This window comes from Lampris incognitus, chromosome 11, assembly GCF_029633865.1.
Source record: "Lampris incognitus isolate fLamInc1 chromosome 11, fLamInc1.hap2, whole genome shotgun sequence".
NCBI classification, from domain to species: domain Eukaryota; kingdom Metazoa; phylum Chordata; class Actinopteri; order Lampriformes; family Lampridae; genus Lampris; species Lampris incognitus.
In genome coordinates this window covers 6125406-6145597 of record NC_079221.1, presented here as the reverse complement: position 1 = coordinate 6145597, position 20192 = coordinate 6125406, and the positions used below count along the sequence as shown (strand labels likewise).

The 20192-nt window shown below is 47.5% G+C and overlaps 1 protein-coding gene across 1 annotated transcript in view; it reads left to right on the top strand.

Annotated features, from left to right (window-relative positions):
• The window catches only part of pde11a (phosphodiesterase 11a), a 42370-nt gene that overhangs the window by 16107 nt on the left and 6071 nt on the right, over nt 1-20192 (top strand). The window contains exons 5-15 of the mRNA XM_056289867.1: nt 20-84; nt 4581-4713; nt 5128-5203; nt 9676-9743; nt 9858-9950; nt 12509-12559; nt 15297-15443; nt 16557-16664; nt 17475-17584; nt 18047-18137; nt 19978-20078. Of these exons, the coding sequence (XP_056145842.1) occupies nt 20-84; nt 4581-4713; nt 5128-5203; nt 9676-9743; nt 9858-9950; nt 12509-12559; nt 15297-15443; nt 16557-16664; nt 17475-17584; nt 18047-18137; nt 19978-20078 (1043 nt within the window). The remainder of the gene's footprint in view (nt 1-19; nt 85-4580; nt 4714-5127; nt 5204-9675; nt 9744-9857; nt 9951-12508; nt 12560-15296; nt 15444-16556; nt 16665-17474; nt 17585-18046; nt 18138-19977; nt 20079-20192) is intronic.

The window sequence follows — 20192 nt, the reverse complement described above, 5'->3', positions numbered from 1 at the left end:
TGTTCCATAAACCCCACAGGTGGTGAAGTTCACCAAGTCATTTGAGCTACTGTCCCCCAAGTGCAGCGCAGACACTGAAAGCAGGTAGGGTTCGGTGTGTTCACAACTTCTGTACTTCAACCTGCTCCAAGAAGTTTTTTTACTTATTATTTATCAATCTCAATATAATTTTTGATGCCTCCTGAATGACCGACATGATCAAATGAGACCATCAGAGAGAAGATTAAATATTGCTATATAGTATTTCCAAGCTGTTGTCTTTGGGTCAGATTCCACACAAAATGCGACGGCACACAGCAGGGATACATAACCACAATTAGGGATACATAACCTCATCGCCAGGGTCGTTTCTGGCCATTCTGGCGCCCTAGGGAGAGCTCCATACCCCAACCCCGCCCCAAAAAAAATCCCCATCTTCAGGGGAAATAACCCTTTTTAATTACTATTATTGAATTCATTCATTCATTATCCAAACCGCTTATCCTTACTCAGGGTCGCGGGGATGCTGGTGCCTATCCCTGCAGTCATTGGGCGACAGGCGGGGAGACTCCCTGGACAGGCCGCTAGACCATCACAGGGCTAAATAGTGTGTGAGAGAGTGTAGCTGAGAACTATGGCCTATACACCCTCTCTTAAGGCTGTGTAGGCCATAATTCATAATACATGGCCTTTCATCGGGCAGTGTAGGCCATGATGAGAATTATGACCTACACTGCCTGGTGAGAGGCCTTGTAGGGCATAAGTCTCATAATTCTCAGCTACACTACATCATTCTCAGCTACACTCGCACACACTTTCAAACTTTCTCGCGGGCACTATCGAACTCACACACACTTTTTGTGTGTGAACATGTATTTGCATGTGTGTGTAGCCTGTGTATGTGTCTTGGTGTATGAATTATTATTATAAACACGAAATAAATAAAAGTGCAACAGCATTTGCAAAAAAGGTAAACAAAAAAGACTCAACATATTGTGTGCAGTTATAAATCAATTAAAAAATATAGAATAAAAACAAAATATCTACTAATGTGCAATCAAATATTTCCTCCATCCTCTTCTATTTAAACCACGCCCCCAATGGCTTTGAACTTATCATTGGTTCAGACAGACCGGCAGAAAATTTCAACAGATGCAGTGAACTGTCAGTTGGTGGCCCCTCCCCCATCGTCCACACCTGGCCCCTCCCCCACCGTCCCACTCATCATCCCACTCATAACAAATAAATAACTCTTAATGCGTGTGTTATTGGTTTTATTTTTATAATCATCAAAAATACACATAGATTGAATTTCCCCCAGGGGGGCGCCCAATCGGTGCCCCCCCCTGCAGGTGGCGCCCAATCGGTGCCCCCCCCCTGCAGGTGGCCCCCTAGGGGACTGCCTAGGTTGCATATGCCTAGAAACGCCCCTGCTCATCGCTGTATCGCTTGCGAATGCATGTTTTTCCAAAACGACGCTACATCTCTCACTCTCCTCTTCAAAACAAATGCACGAGCTACCAGAGAGTGAAAGTAGAGCTTTGCGACGATGAAGTCGTTCTTCTGCGAAACACTACCGCTTTTCTCCACAGGGCCGCGCAAATTCAACAAAAACCCCCAACCTCTCGTAGCGTCTTTAAAGAAATCCGACAGTAAGGGGTGTCCGGTTGGCGTGGCGGTCTATCCCGTTGCCTACCAACACGGGGATCGTCAGTTTGAATCCCTGTGTTACCTCCGGCTTGATCGAGCGTCCCTACAGACACAGTCGGCTCTGTGCATAACTGTAGTCCACTGACTTCCGGTTTCTACTGCAGCGGTCGTACCAGTTTCCTGTTTGTTGGTGGGTGCTATTGACAATGGCATATTTTTCACAATGCCTGCAAGATTTACCATGGATAAATGTCAACGACACGCACAGAATTGTTGACTAACTTTGGTGGCAGTCTATTCTTTACCTACCAACACGGGGATCGGCGGTTTGAATCCCCGTGTTACCTCCGGCTTGGTCGGGCGTCCCTACAGACACAATTGGCCATGTCTGCGGGTGGGAAGCCGGATGTGGGTATGTGTCCTGGTCGCTGCACTAGCGCCTCCTGTAGGCGGTCGGGGCGCCTGTTCAGCGGGAGGGGGACTAGCGTGATCCTCCCACGTGTTACATCCCCCTGGCGAAACTCCTCACCGTCAGGGGAAAAGAAGCGGCTGGCGACTCCACATGTATCGGAGGAGGCATGTGGTAGTCTGCAGCCCTCCCCGGATTGGCAGACGGGGTGGAGCAGCAACCGGGATGGCTCGGAAGAGTGGGGTAATTGGCCAGGTACAATTGGGGAGAAGATTATTGCATAATATGGCACTCTGAAATTAGAGACAATCCCAAATACGCAACATTTAATACTTCTTCAATCTGGATGTAAAGAAAGTCTTCATCCTTGGCACAAATGTCCACAAATACATATACCGAAGGCCAGGGGTCGATTTGAGGGGGGATGCAAGGGGATTCCATCCCCTCCCCTTGAAAAATTCACATGGCACCATGTGATATATCTCGATCAAAGGTTTATACGTATAAAGAAATCTATTATCAATATTTTCAACCATGTTAGAGATTTGCACACGAGAGACACGTTCTTTTCTGAGCTCTCAGATAGTAAATAGTTTTAACTACACTCGGTGTAAGAGAATCTTAAACGGTTCGATTAAGAATATGTAGGCCTTTGGCTACAGTTTTAAAGGTGATTTTGTGTTTCTTTTTTTTTTTGTTTTTTTTTTTAAGCCTTCCTCCCACTACCCACCTGACCGCACCATCCCCCTTGGAAACTGATTAAAAATCGACCCCTGCCCAAGGCTATAGCAACGTGAATATCTGTATCGGGTTATTTATTCGTGTATTGCCTCCGCATGTGTACAGAGATCCTCAGGATCTTCTTCGCCATGAAGCAGCCACATGACTCTGGTCTCCATTCTCCCTCTGGTCATGACGTTAACCCTTTCACCACATCGTCGTAAAGCGTTGTCCCTCTCGGCGTGCATTTGACAACCGCTGCCTGCAAATTCTGCGAATAGCCTCGATTGACTTATTGGAGCTTCTTCTGCTCAGGACAGTTGCTGCCAAGGTTTGTGCCTGGTATGCCTCAAAGAAAGAAAAAATAAAATAATGAAAATGAGAATTGAATATTCTGAAGTGCTGTGGAACAAATATGCCAGACCTGGATGGAGGGTTTCTGTAGGAACCTGCTCTAATTGTGTTTTGGTTCTCCCCTCCCCTGCTGGGCATGGTTCGGTGGAGAAAAGGAGGCTTAATATTGTGTGGGTTGTTTCTGGAAGAAAAATAGCAGCCAAAGGAAGACAAATTATTCCCCGAGTCCTGTGTTGGACATAATTGACACGGACACTTCAAGGCAGCGGCGATAACTGCAACAGCAATTAAAAAAAGCATCATGGCAGAATGGATATCGGCGTCAAGAAATACAGAGTAATCAGGGGAGTGTCAGGTTGCAGCGCTGGCCAGTTTAGTGCGACTGGACACGCCGCTGATAGGTGTTGCTGCCCGTCACGTGAGAGGCATCCTGATCGTCTGCCTTTATGAGTAAACAGCCACATCCCGGTTCCAAGTTCTGAGCTGTGCGGCGTTCACAGCCAGGCTTAAGAAGAAATAAATTTCCCTGTCTTGTCTTCCTAAAGGGCTCATGTGTGGAAAGCGGGCAGCGCCGTGCGAGATTTATGTGTGTAATTAAGTGAATAAATCTGACGTCAAAGGCTGAACGTACTGTAAGATTTTTAATGCACCTCAGAACGTCCAGCCGTCCCCGTGGGAGGAGTAATGTTGAGCTAGTGTATGGTTTTACCAGTGTATCTGTGGCAGCTAATGGCAGACGAGACACAGAGAGAGAGAGAGAGAGAGAGGGAGACGGAGTGAGATGGAGGGGCGTTAAGAGAGTAAAAGAGAGGAAGAAAGACGGAGAGAGACAATCCATGCACCATGTGTGCATCGCTTCTGAACCGAGCCACACTGCTAGATCGGGGAGATTTAAAAAGAGCCAACACTGGTGTGTTGTCATCGCTATTATTAACCCGAACGCTGAAATAAATAAACCACGGCGACGATTTTGGTGTTATTGCGCGCCGGGTGTAAAAACTCAATGACTGCCTTCTGCTGTGGATGTGAATGGGAGGTCTGTGCGGAGCTGGAGGTGTTTCTGTGGCAGAGTGTGTGGGCGTCTGGCAGGCAGGAAGACAATTAACTTCACATTACTTCATAAGCTGCAGGAGGAGCTCGGCGAAGTCTGAGATGTTCATTATACAACGCGCCAAGGTTAACGGGACTCCACGAGGAGAAACAAAAGTGGCCCGTTGCAGCTAATGTTTAAAGAGGAGTTGTGAAGCTTTTTTTTTTCCATCTTAAAAGGAAGAAAAAAATCAATTAAAATATAAATAAAATGTTCACTGAAAAAAAAAAAGTGGGTCGGACTGGAGAGTCTGTGGAAACGAATGTCTGAATGAGAACCAGGCTAAGGAATTTGGTTGGGTGCCGTCCCTTTTGTGTCTGTTGGAGGTAGACGGCGCAATACAGAATATGCTTTGTCTTTTCTCCTCCGTTTCCCCAGTTTCAAAGACAGCATGGAGAAATCCTCGTACTCCGACTGGCTCATCAACAACAGCATTGCAGAGCTGGTAGCGTCAACAGGTCTGCCTGTGAACATCAGTGATGCCTACCAGGATCCTCGGTTTGATGCCGAGGTAAGCCTTAACGCGTTCTCACAAACACAATGGAGATGTTTAAAAATAAAAAACTGACATAACCATCCCTTTTATAATGTGAAACTTGTGTGATTTTTGCTAGTATTTGATTTTAGCATTTTAATCTCTGTAGCATTTAACACCTCTGTGGGGATAATGGATTGTGAACTGCAGCCAGCCGGTCCTATACTTTTACAGTGCTATTAAATATTCCATCAGAGGTGAAGCATGTATGCATAGTTAATAGGCCGGCAGCGAAAATAGAAATTACTGTATGCATAGTTTAATACGGAAAGCGGAGCGCGGAGCGGGCACGGTGCTTACCGTTTCCTTGCTTGATTTATAGCACGTCCTCTACCTGTTTGCATGGATCACAGTAACCTTTGCTTTCTGTTTATACAACCCCCCTGTCAGGCAGACCAGTTCTCAGGCTTCCACATCCGCTCCGTGCTTTGTGTGCCGATATGGAACAGTAACCACCAAATCATAGGTAAGACTCAGCAGGACTTCCTTTCCCCCTCTGAATTGTCTTGATCCGTTCGCTCTGCTCTGGGATGAGGTGGTTTGGAAACATGTCAAAATAGAAACGATGCCCATCTTGAGGACTACGCATAAAGCGATAAAAGACAAAACACGTCGTGTCGTGGATGCAAAAGCACAACTGTTGTGTGACTTTCGTTGTGGACAGAAACGTACGGGATCATTGTCTCGAGTTTGTAATTGGAGGTATAGGTCTAGTGCTGACCGGACATTTTCAGCTGAGTAATTAACGTTAGTTACATCATATCCTGACCGACACTGTAAAATAGATGCTTTTGCACCACTTCACCAAGGCGGAAGTTAGCTTGTCTCAATTTCAGCTAACCGACAGCCCAGAAAAGCAAGCAGACACACTAGAAACACTTAAATAACTTTTTTTTTTTTTGGATCCCCCTCCCCCTTTTTCTCCCCAATTGTATCCGGCCAATTACTCCACTCTTCCAAGCTGTCTCGGTCTCTGCTCCACCCCCTCTGCCAATCCGGGGAGGGCCGCAGACTACCCCATGCCTCCTCCAATACATGTGGAGTCGCCAGCCGCTTCTTTTCACCTGTCAGTGAGGAGTTTCACCAGGGGGACGTAGCGCGTGGGAGGATCACGCTATTCCCCCCAGTTCCCCCTCCCCCCTGAACAGGCGCCCCGACTGACCAGAGGAGGCGCTAGTGCAGCGACCAGGGCACATAGCCACATCCGGCTTCCCACCCACAGATACGGCCAATGATGTCTGTAGGGACGCCCGACCAAGCCGGAGGCAACACAGGGATTTGAAGTGGCGATCCCCGTGTTGGTGGGCAACGGAATAGAACGCCACACTGCCCGGACGCCCCTAAATGCTTAAATATCTTCTATCAAAAGACTTATTTGTTTGAGCACATCAAAGGTGGTAGAGAATCTCTGGCGACGGCCTTTCTGTGAAATCCTACCTTAAGTGAAACCGCACGGGCAGTACCAAGTGATGGAATACGAGGGAGAGGCTGAGAGGGGACAGTCATGGGGTTGCAGAAAAAAAGATTTTGCTATTATTCTAAAACAATGGGTTAATGTTAATGAAAAAACAACGCAAAATCTTGAATGTCTTACAAGAGCACATATTAGCATATTTTTAAATGCACTCACTCAAAAACGTTTTTCCCATATCTACACAGTTGGTACAGCTCAGCAAAATGTCAGCGTGTGAGTGACTGAGTTAAAACCAGGTTTATGGGGTGCTCGGCATCTCAAAATCAATATAGTGTCTGCGATCATCACACACTTTATTAACACCAGGGCTATGCATCACTTGGATCTCCTCAGTCATATTTTCTGTAATTCTAGCTGGATAGAAGTGGAAGTGGGAGTGTAGTAGTGGGGGGGGGGGGTCAGCAGGTTTACCTGTGAATGAGGCTAGAGAAGGCTGATTGGAGCTGTGCTGCACCATCAATCCACGCTCGGCGGAGGAGTCTCTTCCCCCCCCTGGCTCTGTGCGTTGTGCTTCAGAGTCAGCCCCAGGCCAATGCCGCAACGACACGCGGATAAATCATTGATCTGTAGCCCGGTGTTGGCGCTGGACAGTGCAGGGAGCGGCAACGCTAGCGGCTCCGCTCGGGCCCACCGAGATCGGATGCGGGAGGTCATTAGATTTGTTGGGAGTGCAAAGTAATCAGCATAGCCAGCATGCACAGGGGGTCAGTCGAAAACCTGTGTTTGAGTGTGTGTCTGTGTGTGTGCATTCTTACATTTTTTGAGCGTAGGTGTAAGTACATTTGTTGGGAAGGGGGGAGAAAAACAAGAGAGCAAAATGATTGGAGAAGGGGGGGGGGCTCTGTGTGTGGGTGGTACCTATGAGGACCCGGAGTGAAAGCGAGAGCAGACAAAATTCTCCAGTCAAGGATAATATTCAGCCAGAAAAATCCGATACCCTTGTGGCATGTGTATGAATCCAGCACACATAAAGAAGAGTCTTATGACAACCCGCAGTACTGTTGTGTCAACAGTGATAAGAATAGTCGAGTCCATTTTATTTGTATAGCCCAATATCACAAAATACATAGCTGTTTTAATTCAACTTGCAAATGTCACTGAAATTTTGCTTTACAGTTTCTTGTAGTGCTTTGAAACTTAAACGGACTCAACCCAAAAATTGTAAAAAAAAAAAAAGAAAAAGCTTTCTGCTAGTCATAATGAATAAACCTGTTATTTATATTTCATATTTTGCCAGGTTATTATCCCCACCAGGCAGATAGCCTGGAGAACATTATGCGTTTGGTCGTGTGTGCGTGTGTTTCTGTCCGTGGCTAATCTCGCATACTACTAGACATTCATTCATCCATCCATCCATTATCCGAACCGCTTATCCTGCTCTCGGGGTCACGGGATGCTGGAGCCTATCCCAGCAGTCTTTGGGCGGCAGGCGGGGAGACACCCTGGACAGGCCACCAGGCTATCACACAGGGCCCACACACACACACACACACACACACACACACACATTCATACCTAGGGGCAATGTAGTATGGCCGATTCACCTGACCTACGTGTCTTTGGACTGTGGGAGGAAACCCGAGCACCCAGAGGAAACCCACGCAGACACGGGCATATCAGCTACAGACTACTGGACATATCAGCCTACATTTTTTTGTGCACAGTTATGACTGTATGATCAAGAACCTCTCGTGGTTGTGGCATGTCGGAACCGCCCGTTTGCATGGGCTAGCAGTTAGCTTAGCCCACCCCGCGTCCTGTCAGACCGCCCTCGGCGTTTCCCCCTCAGGCGCAGCTCCAGGCAGGGGCCGTGGTCCCCGGGCCCACCGGACGAAGCAGATCAAGCTGTCCCAGGCGATCCAGCACCAGCTCTCCCAGCCGGACACCCTCGACACACCTCCCCGCACTCCCCACGATGACATCAAAAACACCAGTCAACGCCAGGTGAGGCCGTCGCCACACCGCCCTCGGTGTTATTGGAACTGCCGGTCTGCATGGGCTAGCTGTTAGCTTAGCCTGCCCTGCTCTCCTAGCCAATCCAGCGCCAGCTCTCCCAGCCATCAAACGAAGACGAAACTTAGACGTGGACAAAGACACTGCATGGACGGTACTGAGTGAGGCCGCCACAAATGTGAATTTGCGCCACCATCTTCCGACACCGGCACTGGGTGAGGCCGCTGCAAACGCAAATTCACGCAGGCATCTTCCCGCAACAGAAGTGGAATTGAGTGCTAACTCCTCATCTGGTTTTTCCGAGCACCGGAGAAGGGGAGATACGCCTGGCGGGGATCTGTGTGCTGTTCTAGTTTACCAAAAAATTGCTAATTCCCAGCTCAAAGAACCATTTGAAAGCATTATAAATGATCAGATATGATCTCGTTGTACTTCCTGGTGTCACTGAATGTCTCTGACCCATCATTATAGCAAATACTTCCATTATATTCAACGGAATGTACAAATTCCAACCATGTCAACATCTCACAGTGTCGAGCTGTTTTGAAATCTGTCTTTAGGCAGAGGAATGATCATGAAATAGTAATAATAACATGCTACCATTATGTATGATGGATTGTCAGTTATACGTTAACATTAACGTGTCTGAGGCGGAATTGATTGAAGTACAGAGGCGTAAACATGATAATGTACTCCCCGGGGAAATTGCTTGTTAGCATAATTTCCCTGCAACGGTGAAAGTCGGCTCTTCTGTCAGCTAACAATTAGCTTTATCAACAAAGTCCTTGGCTTTTTTTAATTAAGAGATAAACTGAGATGAGAGAATGCCTTTGATTGCACATTCAGACCGGGGGGACGTTGGTGTCAGATGAAAGGCTTCAGTCACACAGCGGTGCTGTGGACATTAACTGACCCTCCTCCATCCATCCATTATCCAAACCGCTTATCCTGCTCTCAGGGTCGCGGGGATGCTGGAGCCGATCCCAGCAGTCGCCTTGGACAGGCCGCCTGGCCATCACAGGGCCTTCGAATAACAAAAGCTGACCCTCCTCTCCGAGTTAACGGACAGCACAGACATGAGTGGCGAGGCTGAACTGGATTTCATGACTGGACGCTTTAACATTTCTAATTTTCTCAGGATGTGATGTCATTATAACGCTATGCTAAAACTGTTCTCCATTCAACTGGTCAAGTTAGGTACAATCCTTTTTCACCTGGTCCATTGAAATAGAAAAATTGTCACCCGCCGATTTACTGGTATCATCAAATACCGGTGAACTTTTATGAAGTAATACGTTCTATAAATATGACTGCATTTGTCGAAGGTGTGTTACTTGTCCTTCATTAACATATGTAATGCATTTTCAATCAGTGACTGGGACATGGATTTGACCACTTTGCTAATTAACGATAGCTTTTGTGCAGCAGAGCTCAACCTGTGTTAAGCCTGCAAACCCCCATCAGCTGAAAGTCTCATTGTCTGGATGACTTTGTCTCTTTGTATGTGACAGGTGTCGCTCAAGTGCTGAACAGGCTTGATGGAAAACCATTTGATGATGCGGACCAGCGTCTTTTTGAGGTATTAGACGTGCTTCCTTTTCTGATTTTTTTTTTTAAAGACAGTCTGAGTACCTCTTATGTTGTTGTGCAGCCAGAATAAATCATAACTGCATATGTTGCATTCTGTCCTCAGGCGTTTGTCATCTTCTGTGGCCTGGGCATCAACAACACCATCATGTACGACCAGGTGAAGAAGTCTTGGGCCAAACAGTCTGTGGCTCTGGATGTAAGAACCGCCATTACATTCATTTCCCTGCCTATTAGATGTCGATGAAACAAATCACTCCTTGTGTTTAGGACTGTGAACCATCAGTAACAGCTACCTGCAGCAACATGCAAATACACACCTTTTTTTCCATATAAATTATTCATCTGATGGAAAACTTCTCTTCATCCTGCCTTATGTCCAACACATTTTAAGATAAACTGCACTACTAGCTGCCTCTGTGAATTACTACAAGAGATAGTTGATTGCTCAGCATAGCATGAATCTATCACAGGTTCCCAGCAATTCCTTTTTATAATAATAATAATAATAATATTAATAATCATAATAATAATAAATCAATCTTATATGGCGCTTTTCTAATACTCAAAGTCGCTTTACAATAAACGGGGTGAAACAGGACAACAGATAAACATAACACAGACATACAGGGATGGATGGGAAGGGGTAGCCAGTGGCAGTCAGACACGACGCCAGCAGTACTCTCCCACTTAGACACATACAAAAGGGCAAGAAAAACAGAAAACAACAGCACTGTGGATGTTGATTTTCTGTAGGGGTTTACTCCCGTAGCCTTTTCCTCCTCCCTTTAGCTTTAGCTATTATATCTATCGTACATTGCATGAAAGCTGGTCTCTCTCACTCTCAGGATGGCGTTTAAGCTCAATGTCGAATGAAGGGTCGGGACTGCTAAGCGCTGATTGGTGGACCGCTGAGCCAGTCATTATTTGCAAATATTGAATATAACATTTGACCTTAATTTTTTTCAGGTGAGCTTGTGTTGATGTACCAGTATCAGTACACGGGCTGTGCGTGTGTAGTCTGCACCAAGAAGTTCTTACCTGTGGTTTTATGTGTGCTGGTGGCTTCAGGTGCATCAACTCGCCGTAAGGTCAGCTGTGGTTCTTGGCGGCTGTTTTGCAAGGATGGCATGAAAGAGGAGAGACACTAGATTCACTTGCACTGTAACCGAACCACCGACGTTTCCTCTTATTAGCATGTGAGGCGAGTTACAACATGGGAAATGGTTGCGGTATAATTTGTTTGGTTATTTTTGGCCCCCCCCCCCTTTTTTCTCCCCAGTTGTACCTGTCCAATTACCCCACACTTCCGAGCCATCCTGGTTGCTGCGCCACCCCCTCTGCCGATCCGGGGAGGGCTGCAGACTGCCACGTGCCTCCTCCAGTACATGTGGAGTTGTCAGCCGCTTCTTTTCACCTGTCAGTTAGGAGTTTCACCAGGGGAACATAACGCGTGGGAGGATCACGCTATTCCCCCCCAGTTCCCCCGTCCCCCCCGAACAGGCGCCCCGACCGACCAGTGGAAGCGCTAGTGCAGCGACCAGGACACATACCCACATCCAGTGTCCCACCTGCAGACATGTGCAATTGTGTCTGTAGGGACGCCCGACCAAGCCGGAGGTAACATGGGGATTTGAACCGACGATCCCTGTGTTGATAGGCAACGGAATAGACCACCACGCCACCCAGATGCCCCGCGGTATACATTTATCTGGAGGTAGAATCCCCCCCTAACAACAACAGGAACATGCTGTTACCCCTGCTGTGTGTCCGCTCGTTCAGACTTCGTGCTTATTAGAAGGCGTCAGAGGTGGACGCCGCGGTTTGTTTGATGTGAATGTGTCACAGGAGCGACCGGCATTTAGCGTTTCCTTGTTTGTTCTTAATGGTGAGGAAAGGTCGTCAGTGACTCTATCTGTTTCTGTTTGCTCACTTGCCAGGCCTTTGTGTCCAGCCGAGCTCTTAGGACCATCCGTCCCCCAACCCCCATGAGATATCATAGTATTTCATTTTCCTCGGACTACTACGGCAGGATACGCTCAGTTGAAACATTCCCAAAAAATAGTGACACGACAGAACACAAACCCTCTTGCTCTCAGAGGTACCCAGTTTATGCTCTCTGCTTCTAATATCATATTTCAACAAGAGCAGGTTTATGAAAAAGTGCTGCGCTCTCACTGTAGATAACCTTCCCACAAAGGCTTTATTGATAATTAATGAGAGGCAGTGCAAAGCAATCCCCTTTCTGGCCCGCAGTAAGCAGCCGCTCAGCGCTGTGAGCCCTTTACATTGTATACTTGGATTACTAAAGGGAGCTCTCAGGTAGTGGTTACTAGTACTGAGGACAGGGGAGGTAAACACGCCGATAGAAAGCATATCACCGCAAATCGCTGCACAGGGAAGAATCATAGTATGGACCGGTATGTAGATGCATTACCTCCGGCAGCACTGAATAAACATGAGTGGTTTTGATCAAATAAGCAACCGCAGGTCTGTGCACAGTATCTCTTGCAGGAAACTAGAGAAGCATAAGGATGGCATCAGGCCTGACATATCTGTTTCACTGGCATTTCTGAGTCCCTCGTAACCACAGCTTCTTCATCTCACAGACACAATCCATTGATATGCAATGGTAGTGGTAGGCTGCATTTTCAACTGTACCGTATTATTGTGCGTCTACTAAAGCAATGCATGTTGTTTATCCACTTTTTAAGATAGAGAAAAATACATAGAGTGAGAAATGTCATTATTTTGCAGGTTCTGTCTTACCACGCCACTTGCTCGAAGACTGAAGTGGACAAATTCAAGGTAACATTTCACTGTAATGATTACTACATTTATTTTTGGATATACTGCTCATTTGTTTCAACACAGACAGTAACATGGCCATTCATGTCCTGAACTAGTGATCTTGCGTTGTTTAATTGATAATTATGGGTATCAATTGCGCTCTCACAAAGTGGGAATCCAGAAAGGGTCCAAGACTTACCATGTTGTCTCAGCCTCTTACAAGTGTCTCATGTTCCACTTTCATAGAAAGGCCAGCAGTATAACATAAGCCACCTATGGACTAACCTTGACTTCTTCTCCTTGATTGCCACCATGTTGTGGTGGAGAAGCTTGCATGTGATCCCAAGAACTATGCCGTCTGGAGCTTGGCTCCTGGTAGGGTCACCCAAGGCGGATAGGTCAAGGGGGAGGTTCCAGACGAAGCGCCATCCAACAAAGACCTCAATGGGGGAACTGGCGGAAGATGTCTCCAGGTCACAACGGCAGTGAAGGCGGATGAAGGCTACAACAGAGGGTGATCCCCAATAATCTTGGTTCTCCATGCCATTGGACTCTGGCCACCCCCTGCCAAGGACCGTGTGGTGGCTGCAGGCACATCAGCCCCTCCACCTAAAAAGCTGTCACACGCTGGCATCCTCCCGCAAGGATACCCACAAGGACCGAGAAGAAGGACGGTCATACTCAACCCTAAGTGACCACCGATGAACCTCGACTTAATTGTCCAAGATCACGGACAAGCGAAACATGTTTCTCTTGTTGGGCTGACTTTCACTTTAACGGAAAGCCATATTTTCACTTAAGGGCCAATCTCACTTCTGAATAATTCTCCATCTCAAAATTCAGCAAATGGAATAATCGAACAACGCAGGTGATGAGAAGCAATGTGGGGAAATTTCTCGCACCTAGTTAGCTGGAGTCCTCATTACACTTTCCAGGTTTCCACTCAGTATACGCACCCAGTCCTCGCTGTGGACTGTTATTTGAGATGATCAGGTTTCCTATGGTGATTGAGATAATAACCATAATATCATTTCATGGTTTGCCTGCTTTTCTAAATGTGATATTTTTTTTGTATCCAGGCTTGAGATACGAGAGGTGCTTTCATATCAGCGCATTACAATCATCCCGATCACTAGTATCTAACGGCAACAGATGTTGATCGGCTGCAGATATGCACGGTGCATCAGATGCAGATATGCGTGATGCATCAGGTGTAACTGTTTTCCTGTAAGAAAAATGCACAGATATTCAGTTCTGAGAGCAAATGCTTTGCTTGTTGGCGCTTTGATCAAGAGCTCTGTTTCTAATCGAAGCACCAGCGCTCATTACCTTTAAGTTGAAAATACACACACCAAAAAGAAAAAAAAATCTATGGCATCAGAGCAAAAAGTATTGATGGCCTATCTCTCAGACTTCATTTTCCAGTTTCTGCGGAGTAGTGCAGTATTGGGGTTCCAGCATTAATGAGGGTTGAGGCTGGAGGCAATATGCCGTCAATTCTCCCTCCTGAAAACAAACTAATTGTGGTATTTGAAATGGATTACTCCAATTAAACAACCCATCATTTCCATTGCATCATTTATAATGTCGAGAAAAGGGGGGGAGTGGCAGCAGCAGCGGCTGTGGTGGCGGTGGGTTATCTGTATTCTTAGCTGACGTGAAATTTCTGAAATGTAGATATGACCTATTTTCCTGCACTTTCATGTGCGGGATTCTCCCCCGTGGCCATTACCACAAAGCAGGAACTCCGCTTCACGGCGTGCTCGTGTGATCTCTCAGCCCCCCCCCCCCCCGTCTCCCTGCCGTTACCCCCTCTTTCGTAACTGCTCCACATACGGAGCCCGATGGAATGCACTCGACTCGGAAATCCACCGAAATCCAAATGTCAAGACGGCAAAACAACCTTGGCTGCCAGTCATTATGCGAGTCGAGAGAGGAAAGCACCCGCGGACCCCAAAGCCAAATGGTTGTGAGAGAGAAAGAAAGGTGGGTCGTGGATGTCGGTGGCTGTTTGCACAAGGATGGAGGGGGGGGGGGGGACACGCCGGGTTCACTCGTGCAGAAACTGCTAACACCGACTTTTGCAGCGTTGTGTATTTTATTTTCTGCTTATTAGGATGAGAGGCGAGTGTGAGCAGATGAAACGTGGTCACACTGTGTGTGATAACAGGAGGCAAGAAAACAAAACAAAACAAAAACATGCTGTTTATCCCGTCCTGTTTATCCCACGTGTCCGGGCCTCGCGCTCATTACGACGCGTCAGAGATGGAGGCCGCGGTGTGTTTGGCGTGAATGCGTGTCACAGGACCAACCGGTGTTTCTCCTTTTTTTCCTTGATGCTTCGCTAATGGAGAAGCAAAGCCGCTGATGACTCCATCTAAGATTTGTCAATGAGCGCGGCGAGTAAACAACAGTCAGTTCCTTTGGTAGAGCGCCCTCATTAATCTGAACCGTGTCTGAATGAGTCCTCCGAGTCTTAATTAGCATATTTCTGTATTCCTGCCGTCTAAAAAAAAACGATACAGGGTCTCCTGACCTCCCTCTCCTGCACCCCCTTATACTCTCTCGCTCTCTCTCTCTCTCTCTCTCTGTCTGTCTGTCTGTCTGTCTGTCTGTCTGTCTGTCTGTCTGTCTGTGTCTCTTCTCTGCATCTATTTGTCCATCTGTCCTTGTGTGTCTGTTTTCTTTGTCTCTCTTCTCTTTCTTCCTTTCTGTTCCCCCCCCCCCCCCCCCCCGTTCCTCCTGACTCTAACAGGCTGCTAACATCCCGCTTGTTTGCGAGCTGGGCATCGACAAACTCTCCTTTGATGATTTCTCTCTGGATGTGGACGCCATGATAACGGCTGCTCTGAGGATGTTCATGGAGCTGGGGATGGTGCAGAAATTCAAGATTGACTATGAGGTGGGACCGCTTTGTCTCTGCATGCCTCCCCCTCCCCCACCTTGTTTCTCAGCTATACTAGAATTGTGCACTTTTTGCAGATCGTTTTTTATTTTGTTGTAGTCTCATTCACCGTAGCCTGCTCTGCAAAGTTTTGTTTAAAGTTATGTCACAACTCCCTGGTAAAGTCTCCACCGAAAATGAGATTCCTAATCTCATGGTGACTTCTGGGTAAATAAAGGATTACAATATTAATAATAATAATGCGGCACGGTGGCGCAGTGGTTAACGCGGTTGCCTCACAGCAAAAAGGTCCTGGGTTCGAGCCCCGGGGTAGTCCAACCTTGGGGGTCGTCCCGGGTCGTCCTCTGTGTGGAGTTTGCATGTTCTCCCCGTGTCTGCGTGGGTTTCCTCCGGGGGCTCCGGTTAACAACAACAATAATAATAATAATAATAATAATAATAGGGCATCCAGGTGGCTTGGCGGTCTATTCCGTTGCCTACCAACACGGGAAACGCCTGTTCGAATCCCCGTGTTATCTCCGGCTTGGTCCGGCATCCCTACAGACATAATTGGCCGTGTCTGTGGGTGGGAAGCCGGATGTGGGTATGTGTCCTGGTCGTTGCGCTAGCGCCTCCTCTGGTCAGTCAGGGCGCCTGTTTGGGGGGGAGGGGGAACTGGGGGGAATAGCGTGATCCTCCTACACGCTACGTCCCCCTGGTGAAACTCCTCACTGTCAGGTGAAAGGAATCGGCTAGTGACTCCACATGTATCTGAGGAGGCATGCGGTAGTCTGCAGCCCTCCCCGGATCGGCAGAGGGGGGCGGAGCAGAGACCGGGACGGTGCGGAAGAGTGGGGTAATTGGCCGGCTACAACTGGGGAGAAAAAAGGGGGTGGTGCTAATAAACATTTTTTAAACCTTTTTCTCTGTCCCGACTTATCTGGTCAGAAGGTCTTTACCACACTCTCGTTCAATATTGTTCCTTATTCTCAGAGTCTTTGAGTTGGTTCGGCTTTGTCGGACCACCTCGCTGATCACATTTGGAAACGAACGCCGATCCTTTAGTAGCTATTCCCCAAACTAACGTGGTGTCTGCTGACCCGATTCCTTGTTTCTGTGAATTCTCTGCAGACTCTGTGCAGGTGGCTGCTGACGGTCCGAAAGAACTACCGGATGGTACTTTACCACAATTGGAGACACGCCTTCAACGTCTGCCAGTGCATGTTTGCCATTCTTACGGTGAATACGTAACATTTGCACTGTTATACTCAACATCGACACGAGTTTGTGCACGAATGTCGTTTCCCCTCCGCTGCACTACCGCTGTTTTTCTCTCGCATGTCCTATTTTTCCTCGCCCCTCGGTTCTAATCACTGAAGCTCAACTCAGGACTTCGTGTCTGTCTACACAAATCGCACAAACGGAAGAGTGTGCAGAGCCAAACCAAGTGATGTTTGCTTGAATACAGACTCCAGAGAATTACCTCATGGGGTATCAGCAGCCCTTCCTCTTGTTATCAGGTCCTCAGGGCAACACCATACATTCACACACACGCACACACACACACACGCACGCGCGCGCACACACACACACACACCACAGCATAGTTCATTTAATCAAGCACAGGATTAATGCACGGTGTCCCATCTGAATTGATTATTGGTCGAGGGAAATGAAATAGTCATGTGTAAGCTGTTTTGGGATTGTCCACTCTCCTGCCATGTGTTTTAATGAGTGGGCTGAGAACCATGCTAGCCTTTCCGCTATCCCCACAGTGACCCATAGTGACTCACTCAGCACGTGGCCTCTAGAACGCGCTCATCCAAGCTATAAATCTCCCTATGTGGTTGTGTAACGGCGGTCCCGATGGCCTTGGTGTGATCAGACAACACGGTGGTTTTCAGGATGATGCTGCCTCTGCCGTAAGGATGTTGTCCAGTTTATTTGAATGCGGTGCTTGTGCCACGGCGGAGTACAGACGCTGTCGAGATTCTCATTCTCTCCGTGTCCTCGTGTGTGTGCGTATGTATGTATTTGTGTACCAATCAGACGGCGGGCTTCCAGGAGACGCTGACGGAGCTGGAGATCCTGGCGCTCATTGTGGGCTGTGTGTGTCATGACCTGGACCACCGCGGAACCAACAATGCGTTCCAGGCAAAGTGGGTGCCCTTGTTTTCTCTCTGTCTCACACACTCACACACAAACACACACACACTAACTCCCTCCTACACACCCTTTAAGAGAGTACTTTCCTACCTGTAGAAGTCTGCAGTAGTCGAACCCTGATCTGCGAGAGTCTGGCGGCGAGTTGCATAAGCCTTATATAAGAATATGTTTAACGAAGGGTCTGTAAACACTGCCAACTCTGGGCACAATTAAATAGCGGCAGGTAAAACTGCTGTTGAATCTTTTGAGGTCGATGTTCTCCAGTTCCAACACTACACAATAGCTGAGCGCCAGTATGATGATGATGATGATATTCAGTGTTAAATGCTCAAAGCGACTTTAGTCTTGCATGAGTAGTCAACATCGGACTTGGCTTTTTTTAGAAGGTCTTCACTACTGATTACACTATCATCTGTGCTGCTTTTACTGTGTGTGTGTGTGTGTGTGTCTGTCAGGACGGGATCGGCCCTTTCTCTACTTTACGGCACCTCAGCCACCTTGGAGCACCACCACTTCAACCACGCCGTTATGATTCTGCAGAGCGAGGTGCGCCTCTTTCCGCTATCTACTGCAATGCAGTTGCCGCGAAGGTTTTACTAATGCACAGTTGCATATGTATGGCTGTGTGTTGCAACAGCACACCGCATCACATCAAATCACACATCGCAGGATTTCTAACACCATTCTCCCGAAGCCCTATAACTACTTGATGACAAAAAAAATAATCGCCCCCGTACTATGCGAAGATCAGATGAAATCTTTTGATCTTGAGCACAGTATTGCTAACGATAAGTACTTGGTGACCGACCGTCTTCTTTAGGTAAACCAGTCAATTGCTCCCCTTGAATTGATGTAAAAACAGTCCGGATGGATTTGGCGGTAATTGGTTGAGGAAGACATTTTACCCAGCAACTGGTTCGGCATGAAATTGTAATTAAGGACGTTTGAGGGAGCGGCTGAGACAAGGCTTTGCAAGCTAGGTTCCAATAGCTGCGTTATCATGGCGCTGACAACACAGTAAGCAGACAAATGTTTGCTTGGAATATCATAATGGTTTCTGTTGATACTGGGGATGAACTGCTGCTGTCCCATTAGCATATAAATGAGCAGTGTGGCTAATTCAAGGGGAAAATAGCTCTTGGATTCAGTCCACCAGCCCACAGGAGCCGTTAATTAAAACTTAAACTTTTTAATGCCACTCCCTCGCTCCATCTCTTTCCACATCTCCCCCCACCCCACCCACCCATCCTTCACTCTCCCTATCCCACTTACTCACCCTCTTCATCTGCCCCAATTAGGACAGAACGGGAAAGGTCTTTTATTTCTCTGCCATTGTGCTTTTCAATATTTCATGGGAACACGCGAGCCGACGGCTGGTCTCTCTCAGGCACACTGAGAAAATGCTTCGTGCTCGGTTTTCCCAGCGTTGGAGCGGAAAAATCCTTCGGTCATCCCGCTCTGAAGGCCGTACCCTTCAGCCCCACCCCCCTTTCCCACCTCCTCAGTCTCATCCTCATCTCCCTTTCTTCTTCCATATCTCCTGTGCTGTACGTAGACAGACAAGCGCCCCCACCCTCCATCCCCCCGTCCTTCCACGCTGTCCCCCAGAAGAAGGTGGCTAAGTGGTGAATGACTGTATTATGCATGACGGAGAGAGGACGGGTTTTAATGATAGCGGAGCTTTCCAGTGAGAGATGGTGCTTACTTATTAAGAGCTGCTCCTCTGATCTCTTGATGGTTCATCTAATTGAGCCGACGGCAGTACTCTCATCGACTGCTGCACCTCCACGGCATTTTTCTGATGCGACAACCCGAGGAATCCCTCCACCCCGGAGGCTGAACGTGCGCTGACACCAGAGATGGCGTTGGAGGTTGGCGCTCCGCCGCCTGGCATGGCTCATGGTTGAAACATAGGTTTGACCACAAGGAACCGCTCATTCACTTGATGGAGATGGAAAGGAAGCAGAAATCCATGATTCTTTCTCCTTGATTCATGTTGGATAAACCATCTTTAGTTTATACCGTTACTATTCAATATCCCCTTTGACAATTTCAAACTACTAAAGTTTGCCATCTCTTATATTCGAAACGTATCCGGCGGTGCGTTTGTTGTTGTTGCGGCAAATTAGCTTGTTTGAACCCCTGAGATGGTACACCAACAACTCGAGTATCTTGGAAAAACCAAAGCAATGTTCTGTGCCAGTGGTTGCAAAACCTGCTTTTGTGAATAACGGGAAACTTGCCTGGCATTAGAGAACTTCTTGTCCTTGGAGGGGGGGGGGGTGTCAGTGGTCAGTGGTCAGTGAATATAATGGGGCTATGTATACTCTGAAAGTCACTCAGCCGTGTTTTATTGATGGTGATGTTTCTGTATGCACCTCCACAGGGTCACAATATCTTCTCCAACCTCTCCTCCAGAGAATATGGTGACCTCATGCAGCTGTTGAAACAGTCCATTCTGGCCACAGACCTCACGCTTTACTTTGAGTATGTTCTCCTCATCTTCATCTGCAAAACACAACACTTCATAAAAACGGTGCAAAGCCTCCTTGGGAGGGTAGGTCTACTGAGTTTGGCAGACTTAACCATACTGACTTACTT